Here is an 18,241-nt window from a genome sequence, read left to right as displayed (position 1 = left end):
ACATTGTCAATCGTTTATTTTATTGTTTCGATTATTCATGATGCTTCTTTGTTTGCACAGAGTTCGACCTAACCGATGGCAAGAGTCAGCAAAAGCAGTGGCGTAAACCGACGGAGCTGCCGATATACCCAACCACCCCCATGGAGATCCTGCTGCTGGCCATCCTGTGCACCATCAGCGTCGCTGTCATCGCCTACATGATGGTTGTGCTCTACAGGTATGAACATGTCTGAACAGGCAGTTTACTGGCATAGGCACAGACTCTAGGGCTCGTTGAGAATACAACTACGAAGGCCCTTTGAACGCCACGCCTATTGTATGCGACGCGTCACCGTGAAACTTGTCGGAATGCACGAAGGATACGAAGGTTAGTTAGTTGACTTCTTTGGCTTTTCTGACGCAGTTACAATCTTTGTAACGTCACCTTAACTTCAGCTGTATTATTAAACCGCGATTAGAATAAGATTAACATATATGTCGTTTTTGAATTAATAGAGTGTACAATTGTATAGTGTGCAGATAAATGAAAATGCATATTTCAGTACGAAGAGGTTCTAAAGCATGGAAAAAATGTGACATAGTTACGGACGGACTTGACGAAACTTTAACCTTTGGCATGCTCCATATATATTCAACTTAAAAAATGAAATATTTTGATATCAGGAGACAACCCTACTACAACAAAGTTACTTATTTAGTTAGTATTTATTCAATCATCAAACCAAAAGCAATTTCATTATTACAAAGGGTTGTCTGTGCTTAAAACTTTTTTACTTAAAATAATATCGTCCTTCGCGAGAAATTATACCATTTAGAAATAAAATTAGAGTGCTAAAGAGAAACAAAATAAAAATTTAAAATGTGGCATATAAGAAATATACCTGGGCGACCGAGCTTTGCTCGGTTATAATTATTTATTGTAATATGGTGGTCTATAGGTGATAATCTTAACTACATTTTTTTACTAAATTAAACTTGTCTAAAACAATAAAAATTAAAAAAATTATATATAAACTTGAACATATAAAAAAAACAAAAGTTATTTCACCGGGCGAGATTCGAACCCGTAACAGTCGTTTAGCAGTCCGCGTGTTAACCCGCTGGACCAGACGGACTGTGGCCGGCAACACGAAATTAGCGACCATATTCTGCGTCGAAAGAAAAACGCATGAAAACTCGAAAACACGCGTTTTCTCAAACATAAGACTAATCTAGATACATTGTATACCCCCAAAAACCCCCATATACCAAATTTCAGCGAAATCGCACAGAAATATGTATACATATATATATACAAGAATTGCTCGTTTAAAGGTATAAGATATTTGGGAACCTTGAGATAGTTAACAATATTAGTAGCTATTTAAACCTTTTTGTTTTTTTTTTCTTTTATACCACGAAGGTGGCAAACAAGCATACGGCCCGCCTGATGGTAAGCAGTCACCGTAGCCTATGTATAACTATACTCCACAATTTCGTGGTACCATGTCTACCTCTATGGCAAAACTCAACTACAGTGACATGACTGTGTCATCGAGTTTGTTTACTACATGCCGACGTTTTAAAAGTCTTATTTAGATAACTAGGAAATACCAAAGATACATTGATGGTCTTAAAAGCGTAAAATCTAAGACAATTTCGTGCTTCGTATTTGACAGGTAAACAAGATGGCGCTGTACAGCTCCATACATTTTGCGGTAACTCTGGCTGTTAAAAGTTGACGTTTGAGAATTCAGTGACCGCAAAACATGGCGCAGTATAGCGCCATCTGTTTTGGATGTCAAAATAAGGAGCACGTTTTTTTCTTAGACTTCATCTCTCTATTACAATTAATTAATTATCTTTGGAAATATTTAGTCTTGCTGACTTCATCGGATCTACTTTCTAGGGTTGAAACATGCAATTTTTTGCACATGTTTTCAACAAACTGTATCCCACAAACGGTTAGAAATATTAACGTAGTTAATGGGTGAAAAATAAAGCACGAAGCCTGAACAATTCCCCGTTTGCATAAAAGTCCCTCGTTCTGTTCAACCCAGTATATAGATAAACGAATGCCTGCCGAGGCATATACATTAGTGCTTTTCTCCAAACATGCGAGGAAATAAAATAAACTAATAATTATTTAAGCATCAAGCATCACTCACATCGAACCCTGAACCATGATCGTGCGAATACTTAATAAAAATTAAGACTACATAACTTTTTTTAAGGATCTCAGGCGTGTACATACTACTTATATTGCACAATTAATTGAATGAACGAATATTGAATGGTACTGAATGACAAAATAAGTTGTGCCTTTAACTTTTTTAAATAATTAAAGAGGGATATTGTTTTTGACATTTTTGATGTTAAGGTTCGATTTGAGTCATGGTTCATGCTTAAATTTAGATTATTTTATCTTATTTCCTCGCAGTTTGGAGAAAAGCACTATATATGCCACGGCAGGAACAGCAATTCGTGGATGCGTCTTCTTTCGATCGAATCGAAACTCATCCTCGAATTGCCCTTTCCCTTTGCAATAATGTACTACTGATGGTCGTTTTCGCGGTATTACATCAGAAATCTGTACAGATAATTTTGTTGTAGAGGTATCACTGAACAGAGGACGTCATTGATGTTGCAGGCTCTTTTAGCGTTCGAAATTTAAGCTGTCACTTTTGAACCACATTTTTCCCAGTAAATGGTGATATTTTTAAGTTATAATGTACTGGTGGACTATTTTAGGCAAGGTTATTTAAAATGAAAATGATTCCCCAAGCCGGCCCATCTTAGGGATTACGACCAAAACCCTTCAGCTATAAAAAAATCAAACAAGTACTTCTCAAACAAAAATTATAGAGGATAAAGTACTTTCCATCTGCACTATTAATTTCAAAATATTGTCTTCAGAAGAAAAACTTATGGAACAGAAAGCAGCACTTAAAAATATTATCTGCGATATTCTAAAGAAAGAACTCGAGAAGAATATTTTTAATTTCACGGGTATTTCAGAAATATGCGTACTGGAGATAGAACTGGAAAATAACCAATTTACAATCTTTTTTTTTATAAGACACACCAACAGTACATAAACAAAGCTAGTAAAGTAACAAGTATAGTGGACACGTATAATATCTATGCACCAATAACAGGTGTGCAACAACACTCCAACCTTGGTAACCAACTTGAGTAACAAAGCCATGTCAAGGAAAGACCGCCTGAGTGAAAATGACTATGACTTGTGTTGCGAAAATAATAATAACAAAAACAAAAATAAAAATGTAATATAATGCCCAATAATAACAAAATTTCGTAAAAAGTTATATGAGTATTTTTTCTCATACATACATATAATCACGCCTATTTCCCGAAGGGGTAGGCAGAGACCACGGATTTCCACTTGTGATGATCCTGACATACCTCTTTCGCTTCCTTCACTTTCATGACATTCCTCATACACGCTCGTCGGTTTAGGGTGCTCTTGACCTGGCCTTTCTTCAGGATTTCCCCGATTTGATCAGAGAAAGTCCGTCGAGGTCTACCCCTTCCAGCTCCCTCTTCTACTTCTCCCTTATACACTCTCTTTGTTAACCTTCTTTCACTCATTCTTTCCACGTGTCCAAACCATTTCAACATACCTTTCTCAATTTTTGTCACTACATCTTCGTTCAGTCCACACTTTTCCCTTATCACACTGTTCCTAATTCTATCTTGTAATTTTACACCACACACACTTCTCAATGTTCTCATTTCCACTGCATTCACTTGACTCTGATGTTTTTTTTGCCATACCCAACTTTCGCTACCATACTTAAGTGTAGGCACCAACACCCCTCTATGCACAGCCAACCGTGCTTTTTGCGACACCTTCTGGCTGCTCATAAAAGCGTTGAGTGCCCCATTCACACGATTTCCAGCATTCACTCTCCTTTCAATGTCTTCATCATGTTTACCGTCCCTAGTGAACAAGGTTTCACTTGTTCAACTCTTTCTTGACCAATCAAAACTTCACAGTTTGTCATACTTTCTCCCTTTTCAAATACCATTAGTTTCGTCTTGCTCACATTTGTTTTCATTCCTTTCCTTTCAAAAGATCTATGCATTCTAGTTAGCATCTCCTGCAATTCTTCACCCGATGACGCCAGCAATATCAGGTCATCAGCGTAAAGAAGACATTTGACGAGTAAACCACTCATTCTCAGCCCACATTCATCATTTCTCAAATCATGCATAGATTAAACAGCCACGGTGACGCTACACATCCTTGCCTAACACCCTTTTCGATGCGAAACCACTCAGTGTACGATCCGTTTACTCTCACACAAGCACTGGAATCCTCATAGAGCGATTTCAGTGCCTGAATGAGACGACCGCTCAATCCATACACCAACAATACCGACCAAAGTTCATTCCTCACCACTCTGTCATAAGCCTTTTCCAAATCCACGAAAGCGCCATAGACCTTTTGACCTCTGGCCAAATACTTTTCGGCTATGCATCGCAGGGAAAAGACTTGATCCGTACATCCCATACCCTTTCGGAATCCCGCTTGTGTATCCCAGACTTTCTCATCGGTTTCTTTCACTACTATTTCAATCAATATCTTTGCATACAATTTGCCGACGACGCTGAGTAAGCTAATGCCTCTGTAGTTTTTGCAATCCAGTTGTGATCCCTTTCCTTTGTAAAGAGGTACAATGACAGCCTTGCACCAGTCCCTGGGCACTTGGCCGGTTCTAAAGCACATATTGAAAAGGCGATACAACTGAGTTGCTACAATGCCCTGTCCAGCTTTCAGCATCTCGACAGAAATGTTATCATATCCTGCAGCCTTTCCTGATTTCATTCCTTTCAGCGCTTGCACAATTTCATCCATGCTAATATTATCTTCATTCTCCGACACATATTCAATGCTTTCATTCAAATCCGAAATTGGCGTGTTTGCCTTTTCTCTATCAAACTTTCAAAATACTCCTTCCATCTTTTTAAGATACATTCTTCCTCATTCACTAATCTTCCATTCTTGTCTTTAATTGAGTTTAGCTCAGAATTCTGGGTGTTACCCTTGGCCAAACGAATGGACTTCCAGAAAAACTTTATATTTGCCTGGAAATCTTGAGACAGCCTTTCCTCCATTTTATCTTTTTTTACAGCTCTAAAATAATTCTCATTTTTAGGGTTCCATACCCAAAGGGTCACACGTGACCCTATTACTGAAACTCCGCTGTCCGTCCGCCCGTCCGTCTGTCACCAGGCTGTATTTCATGAATATGTGATATTTAGCCATTTGAAATTTCTACAGATTATGTATTTCTGTTGCCGCTATAACAACAAATACTAAAAACAGAATAAAATAAATATTTATTTCCAATCTCGAGGTTCTCATCCAATCACCGAAGTTAAGCAACGTCGGGTGGGGTCAGTACTTGGATGGGTGACCGTTTTTTATAGATAATGGTACGGAACCCTTTTTTTGTTATCACCCATTACAAGCTTAATATAATACATGAGCAAGCGAGTTTCAAACACATTTATTTAAGAAATGGGTTAAACTTTATAACGTTATGTTAAACAGGTGCGTGTGTTCCCGCAACTATGCAGAGTGGCGTGCTTCGTGGAACGAAGACGATGAATATCGGAAAATCATTGCTAAGCAGCCAGCGGTGCAGGTGAACTACTTTTACTTATCAAACAATCTAATGTCACGTTTCCTCGAAACCAAACAAATGCCTCCTTCGGAAACGGGCTATAACTGCATACCCATACCCTGCTTCGTCTACTGCTCCACAGCAGCCATCCCCCATACGCACAAAGCTGGGCATCTATAAGACTTACTTGCCAGGACTCACCTGCTAGGAGACGCTGAGTCTCCAAGCGATTGTTAGAGCGCCGCCAAAAAGGGCCAGAAACGGCCATTTCAAACCCCCCAGAAAGGGAAGTAATAGAATGAAGTTGGTTTTTACTATAATTCAAAACTGAATTACGAAAATAAGATCCGTCCGCGTCCATCCGTATTCGGTTTTAATTCAGTCCAAAACTAAATAAAAACAGTGAGCGCTTTGAACAGACTTCAAGATTTGAAAAGAGGAGGTTATCAATTCGGTTGTATGTTTTTTTTAAATGTTTGTTACTCCGTAACTCCGTCATTTCTGAACCGATTTTAAAAATAATTTTTTTGTTTCAATTTATATATATACAGATTGGTCCCGTTTTTGTCAAAACTCAGTTCTGATGATGGGATCCATGAGGAATCGAGGGAACTCTTCAAATGTGAAAGGCATACATATAGAGATTTTTGTATTTTCTATAACAAATCAAGCATTTACATTTAAAAAAGTGACATTAGATGAAGTGGAACTGCTGATGATGATCAGAATGGTACTCTTCAACGACGCATAGTACACGTTTGGCGATTTGTCCTCTTCGCTGTGTTTGTTAAGCAAATTAGATTTTCAAGACAAATTTTTGTCAAGTTCGAGTTCTGATGATGGGGTCCATGAGGAATCGAGGGAACTCCTCAAATGTTAAAGGCATATATATAGCGACTCAGTATTTTCATTAACAAATCAAGTATTTACATTTTTAGAAGTGACATTTGATGAAGTGGAACTGCTGATGATGAACAGAACGGAACTCTTCAATGATGCATACGTTTGGCAATTTGTTATCTTTGCCAAGCAGTTAGGTTTTCAAGGCACATTTTTATATTTCTATCCTATTTAGTTTTTTTTAATAACTATCTGGTGCTTTATTTCATGCATGGCGTGAAATAATTTATCTTAAATACAGTCGAATACCCTATTGCGGGTATCTTACCAGTCAACCATAGGGCAAATTTGAAATGGGTCAAGTAGGGTGCAGTGGCAAAAAAAAACATGTTACCTCCTTTTCTACATAATTAGTCGTAGGACGCTGTCTTTTTACTTTCATTGTATGAAATCTAAAATCAATAATAATCGTTCTTTCACCGGACTCCCTCATTGAAGTCGGTTTTTTTCTTAAAAATTATACAGTAAACAGTGAATCGTTTGACTTCCGCACGTTGCTATCGCGGACTCTGGTTGGTCAACGCATGTCACGCGTTTGTTTTCCTCCCCGCACCTCATCCAATGTATTTTTATTATTAAATTGCCCTACGACCACGTAGCAATATTCATACTGACCAGACAATGTGATAAATAATGAAGTTAAGATAATAATTTATTACTTGGCCCGATATAGCTTGCAATTATTCTTAATGCCCGGGGCATTATATGTAATGCCCACATTAATCACTTGGTCCTTGACATATATAATATACAAATACTTAAATAGATAGAAAACATCCATGACCCAGGAACTGTGGTCATCACAGAAATAAATGCCCTTACTGGGATTCTAACCCAGGACCATCGGCTTCATAGGCAGCAGGGTCACTACCCACTAGACCAGACCGGTCGTCGTTATTATTCTATAAACCATGGACGTAGAATATTCAGGACGTAGTTTCGCTAAAACACAACTAGGATTCCATCATCCACCAATTTCCTAGTATTTACGTATGACACACACACATTGACAGTTATCTCTATGGCCTCATCCACCAATATGCCGTCAGTCAATTTGAGACGTCAGTGCATTCATTGTTCGTAGAAAAAAATTAAATACGTGGTAAATCCGTGGTCAAATGTTACAAAAATTATACCTATTGAAAGAAAAAAAGAGACAGACTAAATATTTTATAGATAAGTTAATCAATTATCACGTTATTTTTCGTAAAATACGATATCAATCCATGAAGTTGTTCCTAAAGTGGAGGGCGCTCCCACTTTTTTTTGCCATACTAAATCGAACCTTATCATTATCACCGAGCTACAAAGGTGTTCGTACCAAACTAGAGAAAATGTACTCAATCCACCTAGGTATACATTCGTGACACGCACACATTGAAACAGTCCGCCATTGCAGTGTCACTGCTGGTCGTCATTGGCGCGGCCTCTGTCAAATTGTTCCTCTATGCTATAATAGTACATTACGATACAAGTGCGAAAAATAGGAAATTCGAAACGAGTGACGATAAATTAAAACACGACCGAAGGGAGTGTTTTAAATCGACACGAGTTGCGAATTACCTATTCGCACATGTATCGTACAACGTTTTACAGTACATATGGCCCTTTAAATGTTCGACACAGTAACATAATATGCTACTTCTCGCACTAGTGCTATAAAGTAGCCCCATATGTACTGTAAATATTTATTTTACTGTGAAAATTGTTAATATTGTCAGCTGGTGACGGAGGCGGTGCCGCTAGTGGTGGCGGGGCACAGCCAGGAGGTGGAGTGCTTGGTGACGGACGGCGAGCAGGTGGTCAGCTCCTGTCTGCAGGGTCACGTCAAGGTGTGGGACTCACAGAACGGCGAGATCCTCACCAACATCGACCGCGGCGCGTGAGCCTACTTATTTACTTATTACTGTAAGGCCAACGAAACGTGATAAAGAATGTAAATAACCTAACCGTTACCGAGTTACATTGCGATAACCAGCGATTATTATTTTATCTACACACATATCATAAACCCTCTATGATGCCTTCAAAATCCGTAAATAATGGCCAACATTACGATAAACTGTTTTATTAGAACAAATTTCTTATCTGTGATAATGTAGTTATTGCTTCATAACTACATCAAAATCGATTTGGTTATGCATTCAAATTTGGAACATCTCTGAAAAAAAAAGCAATTCGATTTGATCTATATTCTAATATCAGTCGAGATGCCTTTTTGTTCGAAATGTAATGTCAATTGCATACAATTTTGACATATCTCGCATGTTAGTTTGTATCGAATGATACGGAAATAGGCCCCCGACTCTAGTTTATATCTGAATTTAAAAAAAAACTACGTGCGTGCAAAAAGTTTTCATTTACCGCCATCTGACGCACAGTTCATCTTTTAATTGAATATGTTTTGTTGTTTTTAAGATAACTATAGCAAAAGTTTCGTGTAAAATAAGCAATAAAAATATTTCGGTGACGCCACCACATATCCGCGAATTCCGCCAAGAGAGCAACAATTTGGCAACGATGCCCCAACGGAGGCTGTAATTTGGGTTAGTTAATATATCATAGAAAGTTTATAATGTGTGTAGATAAAATAGTGTACGTAACTGTGCATAATTAAGCATTAAAACACTCGTGTGATCTTTTTAAGAATCTCACTTTCTTAAACCCACACTCGTCTATTTTAATGCCTTTTATTATGTAGCAGACACATAAACTACTATTACATGTTATATATTTACGCAATAATGTCGTCAGTTGGTCGACGAAGGCTGTTGTTGCGTGATTCGTGCAACAAGTAAGCGACTAGTACAGACGTTATCAGCAATGTATAATGGAGGCCCTATATGTACAGTGACGTTATTTTGAAAAGATAGATTAAATTGAAAACTTTTAATTCTATTAAATAAATTCTTTTTCTTGCCCGTATATAGTTTCATCCGGTGACATTCACGATGACGCGTGCTTTATCCACTACTCGTATTGTCATGTTATTAAAGGTTAGATTTGACAAATATGCGCGTCATCGTGGATGACACCGTGACACGAACAATACACAAGTCTAAACCAGTAATACCGGTCAAAATGAATCGACAGCTCATCAGTGGTCAAGTAAGTGTTAGTCGTATTATTGTTGCCGGTGTACAGTTGTGAAATTATAACTAAAAGTAGTACTATTATAATAAAACAGGGTATGGGGTCTTGCATTTGCACTTCGGCGATCTTTAGCTTGAGCTGGTAATTACCATTTAAAAATTTACGGCGTCTGAATGAAAATGTACTAATTTTATTTTTGAACACAACAAGGTAGGTATTTTGATGTTTTTTTTCCTTCCAGATTTTTTCAATTACAAAAAGAGCTTGCTGACAAAGTGGCGAAAAAAAATGAACCTCTGAATCCTACTCCAGGTCAGTAAGGCTTTTAGTGTAATTAAATAATAATATTTTATCCAACCGTTGTATAAGAAGGGTCAAAAAAGGCGAGTGGTATGAGTTACAATGTGAGCCGGACCCGAAGGCATAGGCGAACATTGTAATGGAATACGCCACGAGCATTTTTTGACCTACTTATACAACGTTGCATACAATACTTTTCCTACGAGTCAACAAAAATAATACTAAAATAATAGTAGAATCATATAGGTAAACAAACCAAAAGTATACAGCTAAGATACACGAGCATACCTTCTTACGCACTGGGTCCGCCGCGGCCCGGCTGGTCAGTGACACCTTCTCGTAACTCATGAAGCCCTGGGACTTGCTCCTTGCTAAATTCAATTTTGGGTCAGTTTTTTCTCGATTTTGCCCACAGTAGCCTATGGAGACTAACAAGCAACGCTAAGCGGTCTTCGTAGTCCCATAGACTATATATGTTGCTATATTACGGGTATCATATGCGTGTTCCTGACTTATGAAGCAATTGTTTCTACTATGCAACCAAATGAATGATTTGTAAGTTGGCAGCAATGCACTAAGTTTGAAACTGTATTTTGATTTTGTTAAGTTGGTAGCCATTAATCGCAGTAACCTTACAGCGATTTTAAAGCACAGGTGCTGTTATGAGGAATAGACAATATAGACTTTTCTTCAAACCTTTTATATATGTACTTATATTCGTGTTCATGAATATATAAATGCCAGATGACAGTAGAGGAGTAGGAAAATAGTTTAATTATTAGCTAGATAGTAAAAGTAATCATTTATATTTTTTATAGCATTCCAACCAACCGTTGCAGCGAAACAAAACGAGGTAATTACTATTGATATCCTAATATATATTTTGAAAATTAGCTTTATTGTATCGACGTCAAAGATGTTTACACTTTTCCACCTTAATCCTTCGTAATAAGGTGAAATGTGAAAACGTATCTTTGACGTCAGCTGTAAGCATAAGCAAGAAAACCAAATCATTTTAGTGTTTTCTGAGAAATAGTCTAAAGTTTCATAAAAGTTGCAGTAGTAATAAGGATACAACGGAAACAAATAGGGGTGACTTCAAGATTATTTTATTCACTTATTTATATTAAAATAGATTTCCAGAAAAACCAATCATTGCTCATATCTTGTAGATTGTTATATATTTTTTGCTGCACAGCATGTGTCATATGTAATTTAAATAAAAATGGTTCAGAGTGACTCAGTTTTACGGTATTTTGCGGAAGGAGGAACCTTAATAATTTGATTGTACTGGTAGGTATTTTATAAAAACCCTGCAATGACTAACTTTTTTACTTGCGCTTAAACTCTTTGCCACTTGTACGTCCCTGTCGTCATCTAATTATTTAAGTGTGTGAAGCGCTTTTCTTTTACACACACTGAACTATAATAAACGGGACTAAGAGGATACCTACATTGATGTTTTTTTTTTTTCTCTTTTATATGTCAAAAATACATTAATAGCTAATGACACAAATACTATTCTTTTTATAACAACGAGGCATAATTGGATCGCGTATCGGCCCCACAGATTTTTATTTCCTTAATCTGTCTAATACATGTTTAGTATCGTAATAGTAGTTTATGTGACTGCTACATAATAAAAGGCATTAAAATAGACGAGTGTGGGTTTAAGAAAGTGAGATTCTTAAAAAGATCACACGAGTGTTTTAATGCTTAATTATGTACAGTTACGTACACTATTTTAGCTACACACATTATAAACTTTCTATGATATATTAACTAACCCAAATTACAGCCAACGTTGGGGCATTGATTTTCAAATCAGGGCACCGGAACCCCCACGGGCCTAGTGTTTTTACACCAAAAGGGGTAAAACTATATTATCGTATGTCGATTTGGTAATGATATTCAAATTTGAAACATCTCTAAAAAAAGCAATTCGATTTGACCTCTATTCTAATATCAGTCGAGACGCTTTTTTGTTCGAAATGAAATATCAATTGCATACAATTTTGACTCACTGCGTTCGTTTCTTAATCCACACTCGTGTATTTTAATCAGGGGGGCGACACTTAGAAACGTAGTTAACATTAGTAAAGATGGCGGCGGTTTCTATTAATGGCATCCGATAACCTACTTTTGCGTAAAGTTGACTACCGATTGTGAAAACTACATCACCAGATGTCACTATAAAATTGGTACAATTTAAAGGCATGAATACAACATTAAGAAGGTTGCATATACCTCTTATGTCAAGACCTATCTTTATTCATAATGTTGTTACCTAGCAACTGTTGTTAACTGTCAAATAAATGTAAACAGATATGATTGATATGAACTTATTATTTCTCTATTAATTTTAAAGTGCAGAGCAGAGCAGAGCAAAATCGGAGCAAGCATTAAAGACTAGTCAAATTCAAATAGGGAAATTAGAATCCCAATAGTTCTAGTGTTACAAAACCTGGAAGTTTAAAATTTTAACAGTGCTTAAGGCAATTCCGGGAGGTTCAGATATTTTCGAAGGTAAAAAGAAAATACCATCCTCCTTAGCGCTCATGCAGCGATGAAAACAAGCGATGATAATTTTAATTTTATTTACGACTCACATTTCCGCTATTTGATACCGCTAAGTTAGACGAGATAGAGTGCATCTATGGAGGTACGTGCGTAGACGAGACATACGTCCTATGCCAGAAATTCATTAGTACAAGAAGTACCCGAACTACGACATCATTACGCATCGCATGTGTTTATTTTAAAGAATATCTGGTGCGAATTGTTTACGGAGCTAGAGAGCGAGACGAAATTACCAGGAATGCTCCTAATTTGCACTTTACCTGTCCTTACTTTACCTCCGGAATATCTTTAATTCAAATCCAGTTGGATGTTAAGGTCAAAGAAAAAACGCTCAGTTGAGAACTAGGCAAGTCAGTTATGCGCACATGAAGAGAGTTCTAAGTCAGACTGAGACACAAGTCACAGAAGACGAAGCTAATGTAGCTTTGTACACAAAGATGACCAAAGGTAAAAAGAAGAACAATTCAAGTACTTACAACACCTAGTCTATTACTATCTTGTATACCAAATTTAAAACAATAAACATATACTTGCTTTACTATAAAGTATGTCTTTTTTGTGGTTTCCATTCTTTAAAAACTTTTCTACATAATATTAGGTCTACTTGGGCGGCTTACAAGTTACTATTTTGTTTCATATCTTGTAAACAAAAAAACTATCAAAGTTACAAGATCACAAATAAAAAAATTACTTGTAAACCGCTCAAGAAGACCTAATATTATGTAGTACGCATGTACCTACACATACGGATGCATATGTAGATGTGTACGCACACATACATAGCTAGTTTCGGATGCAAATCAGAGATAGCGCTTCGAAATTAGTTTCCTTAAAATGCTTCAAGAGGGCTCTCTTTTCCTATATACTTACTTTACCGGCTCTTTGATTTTATTGCCTTTTTTATCCTAAACTACTATTAATGCACGAAATATTGTAGCGTTTAGATTGTGTTCCAGCCCGTCCTCTCGCTACGGAAAGGTCTCAGCAACCACCTGAGTGGGCTGCGGTTCCGCGCCCCACACGACTCCGCAACCCACCTCTCCCCCGTCGAGACCACGCGTTACGACTTCGCCAAAACATACAGGTACTACTTCGGGATCTTAGCTCAATGTACTGTCCCGTCCTTATTTAAGCGATGTAATTAATGAACGTACGTTGATTTTTCGAGGATAATTCTCTATCATGAGAAGAGATTTCAAAAATTTTCCTTTACAATATTTTTGTTTTTACCGCAAAAAAAGAAAAAATGTTTTGTAATGTACAGTATTTTACCCCGTCTTCATATTGGGCATTTTCTATAGTAAATAATAATAAATTTTAAAAAAAATACTTTTAATGTGTCTGGATTAGTGTTGTTCATAACTATTCTAAATTAGCATATTATGTTAATAAATATCAAATCGATAGCTTAAGGGGTTCTCGAGATATTTAGTGTTATGACAGACTGACGGACGGACGGACAGAGTCGCACCATAAGGGAGGGTTCCTTTTGTAGCTTTTTGGTACGGAATCCTAAAAATGACAATATGCCAGATGAATGTTTGAAATGTCACCGTACTAAAGAAAAATTAGCAAATTTATTTTTCATCGACTACATACTTTTGTTTTTGTTAAAATTCTAAAAATAATAAATTAAAGACATGATATATCCGATCCCGGGCACACACAACCATCCTGCTCTTGCTAACGCACAGTAAGAGTGAGAGAAGAATTTGAACTCACGGGGCCTTAAGTAATTTATAGATATGTATTATAAGTATCAAATCTCAGACTATCTATTTATTTTTAAATCTTACGTAATATCTCAATCGATCCTTAATGTAATAAGCAAGCTAATATACTGGAGACCAAGGAAAAATGGAAGATAATTAATTATGTATAAGTATTTAGGTACAATTGTGTTCGATAAAATATATAAGGCGAAATGGTATAGACATTATGTCAACCACGTCGCTTATCTACTCTTGTATTAATTCAAAGCACTACTCCACAGGGAACTGTATTGCAGCGATCAGCATGACGACATTTACAATTACGAAGCAAAAGAAAACGTGGACATTAACAATTTAAGTATAGACAAAGATAGTTTAAGTGTAAATAGTGCGAAAGACAATGACGAAAATAGTTTTGTATATAAAAGTAATATTGAGTCAGTGAGTGGTTTGCGTAACAGACACAAGGGTAAGTTAGTGAACGGTGGCGTGGAAAACACTTGGTGCGACGCGGAGCCGCCCAGTGCGGACTGGCGTGCGCGAGCGGTGCGTGACTCGCCTATATGGTGCATGGACTTTTGTAACGACCTTATTATATTAGGCTGTGCGGATGGAAGACTAGAGTTTTGGGAAGCTAGCTCGGGGAAGTTAATGGTGAGTCAGTTTCGATATTAGAGATATTGTCCTGTGCCTTCGCCAAAAGGGGGACGGCCATGTGCTTTTATGTTCAAGTATAGTAAGGACGCTAAGCACGAAGAATTCCAAACATTCACCCGCCTTTTCCTAGCTCTATCGCACGCGTATGCCACACACACGACCGGGACAGCAGTATAATCAAAGAAACTCTTCGATGAAAAAACACAAACACGTCAAATATAGGCTCATTAAAAAGGTCAGTCACGAAAAGTACTTGTTACTACATACAAATAAGAAGAAGTAGAGTCAGCTATAAAACTATATGTCACATATCATTTCTTTGACAGTAACGTGTTTAAAACAAGAAGAATACGTTAAAATAGATCGATTTGACATTAATTAATAAAGTGCATTGTTTTTAGGGTTCCGTAGCCAAATGGCAAAAAACGGAACCCTTATAGATTCGTCATGTCCGTCTGTCTGTCCGATTATGTCACCGCCACTTTTTTCCGAAACTATAAGAGCTATACTGTTCAAACTTGGTAAGTAGATGTATTCTATGAACCGCATTAGGATTTTTACACAAAAATAGAAAAAAAAAAACAATAAATTTTGGGGGTTCCCCATACTTAGAACTGAAACTCTAAAAATCTTTTTTCATCAAACCCATGATATTGAGGTTTCTAATATCATTTTTTTCTAAACTGAATAGTTTGCGCGAGAGACACTTCCAAAGTGGTAAAATGTGTCCCCCCCCCCCCCCCCCGTAACTTCTAAAATAACAGAATGAAAAATCTAAAAAAAATATATGATATACATTGCCATGCAAACTTCCACCGATAATTGGTTTGAACGAGATCTAGTAAGTAGTTTTTTTTAAATACGTCATAAAAATTTAAAAAAAAATTTTTTTCTACAAACCCATACGTGTGGGGTATCCATGGATAGGTCTTCAAAAATGATATTTAGGTTTCTAATATCATTTTTTTTCTAAACTGAATAGTTTGCGCGAGAGACTTCCAAAGTGAAAAAATTTGTGTCCCGGCCCCCTGTAACTTCTAAAAGAACAGAATGAAAAATCTAAAACAAATATATGATATACATTACCATGCAAACTTCCACCGAAAATTGGTTTGAACGAGATCTAGTAAGTAGTTTTTTTTTAATACGTCATAAAATTTACAAAAAAAAATTTTTTCTTTAAACCCATACGTGTGGGGTATCTATGGATAGGTCTTCAAAAATGATATTTATGTTTCTAATATCATTTTTTTCTAAACTGAATAGTTTGCGCGAGAGACACTTCCAAAGTGAAAAAAATGTGTCCCCCCCCCCCTGTAACTTCTAAAATAACAGAATGAAAAATCTAAAAAAAATTATGATATACATTACCATGCAAACTTCCACTGAAAATTGGTTTGAACGAGATCTACTAACTAGTTTTTTTTAATACATCATAAAATTAAAAAAAAAAAAAAACTTTTTCATCAAACCCATACGTGTGGGGTATCTATGGATAGGTCTTCAAAAATGATATTAAGGTTCCTAATATCATTTTTTTCTAAACTGAATAGTTTGCGCGAGAGACACCTCCAAAGTGAAAAAATGTGTGTGTCCCCCCTGTAACTTCTAAAATAACAGAATGAAAAATCGAAAAAATATATATGATATACATTACCATGCAAACTCCCACCAAAAATTGGTTTGAACGAGATCTAGTAAGTAGTTTTTTTTAATACGTCATAAATGGTACGGAACCCTTCATGGGCGAGTCCGACTCGCACTTGGCCGCTTTTTTTTAATATAAAACGACGCTTCATACATGTAAATAAGATGATTGACGGACGGTTCGGAAATCGTCGTAAACAACATTGCCTTTTTCACCTTCGTAATTATTATGAATGTAAAGTAGTATAAAGATATGATGCGATGTTTTGTACGTAGTGCATGTGGTGGGGCCTGGAGCGCAGCGGCGGCGTGACGCACGTGCGCGCGCTGGCGGGCGCGCGGCGTGTGGCAGCGGCGGCGCTCGGCGGCCACCTGGCGCTGCTGCGCCTGCACGCCTACAACGCCTGCTCGGGCGCGCAGGTTGACTGGCGGTTCAGCACAGCACACAGACGTAGTAACTATCACTTTCTTTAAAATTTTACTTCAACTTGTATAGTCGGCATCAGCAGCTAATTAGACTGGTACGCGTCAAAAGTATTCTCTAATAACTTAACAAAAAATAATTTATATTTATATGTACAACAATTAGACTGTGTCTGTAACAGTTACTTTTAGACACGAACTGTAGAGATATATCCCTATTTGAAAAAAAATACGGGTTGGCAGAGAACTTTGGTGCATTTTGTCATCCGCTATTATTGATGATGACTGTATAACTTATTATTTATAGACAACCATTCTGACTCGCAGTAAAATAAAATAAAGTAGTAGTACAACTTTAAATAAAATGCCCCTTGTACAGTCAAGTGTAAAAATATGGGTGTACACATCTTACTCAAAAATACGTCCCATAGCATCTTATTCCAGTGTAATAAGAGCGTAGTACTATATTTATGAGACGATTCTCTCGATACATATTTTTGCAGCTGACTGTACTATATACACAATGTCATTTGGATTTATTTACATATGGTCTCATCAGAGAAAATTTGTGGTTGTGGTTGAATATAAAAAACACCTGTAGCTTTTATATAACATGACTTTTTTGAAATATTATATGAAATGACAGTATGTTCATAATCGCCATTTTTATTTAGAGTATTTTACAGTTATTTGCAGTGGGTAATAAAGCCGATTTGGTTATAAGCTGCACCATTTAGGTACAATATTTAATATGATATTAAGTCGCTTTTCTGAACTCGCCAAACCTTATACAAAGGGGAAGATAGACCAAAAAGGTTAGACGCTTGTACGCCGACGCAGTGCATATCTTTGTAACTGAAGTTTCCAAGCGTGTGAACAGAGATTAACGTATGTACAAGTATTAGATAAAAATGAACAAATAAGTTAAGACGTTTTTTACTAGCCAAAATCTCATGTTTACATGGCTATCTTAAGTGTATTTCGGGCTAAATTAAGTTACCACATATAGTTCTTAGCGCTTTGTTTAAGTTTAAAAGTAGTGTTTTGTGTGCAGCTCACAAGCGGACGGGGTCTGCGGGGTCTCTGCGCGGCGCAGGCGGCATGGACGACCACTCGCGCGCGAGGCTGAGCTTCTCCTACGACTCCGACCTTGGCGTTGGAGACGGTAATAACACACTACATCAAAATTATAAGTATTTCTAAAAAAATTCCTTTAAGCAAAGGCAAGCAAGTATTATAAACATAATGCTTTATTTGTAAAACGTAGGTAGACATAGGTCTTAGGTATACAGGGTG

At 36.9% G+C, this 18,241-nt stretch overlaps 1 protein-coding gene across 3 annotated transcripts in view; it reads left to right on the top strand.

Annotated features, from left to right (window-relative positions):
* LOC133517291 (sterol regulatory element-binding protein cleavage-activating protein) overlaps positions 1-18,241 on the top strand; it is a 49,477-nt gene that overhangs the window by 16,984 nt on the left and 14,252 nt on the right. For 2 of the 3 annotated variants that reach the window (XM_061850537.1, XM_061850552.1), the window contains 9 exons: positions 61-217; positions 5,561-5,654; positions 8,255-8,415; positions 9,868-9,938; positions 10,745-10,779; positions 13,451-13,590; positions 14,500-14,872; positions 16,799-16,976; positions 18,000-18,110. In XM_061850537.1, coding sequence (XP_061706521.1) covers positions 61-217; positions 5,561-5,654; positions 8,255-8,415; positions 9,868-9,938; positions 10,745-10,779; positions 13,451-13,590; positions 14,500-14,872; positions 16,799-16,976; positions 18,000-18,110 — 1,320 coding nt within the window. The remainder of the gene's footprint in view (positions 1-60; positions 218-5,560; positions 5,655-8,254; positions 8,416-9,867; positions 9,939-10,744; positions 10,780-13,450; positions 13,591-14,499; positions 14,873-16,798; positions 16,977-17,999; positions 18,111-18,241) is intronic. The other variant, XM_061850545.1, reaches the window with a different exon arrangement.

The sequence above is a fragment of the Cydia pomonella genome, chromosome 1, assembly GCF_033807575.1.
Source record: "Cydia pomonella isolate Wapato2018A chromosome 1, ilCydPomo1, whole genome shotgun sequence".
NCBI lineage: Eukaryota > Metazoa > Arthropoda > Insecta > Lepidoptera > Tortricidae > Cydia > Cydia pomonella.
Note: the sequence above shows the minus strand (reverse complement) of the source record. Positions and strands in the feature narration are given on the sequence as shown.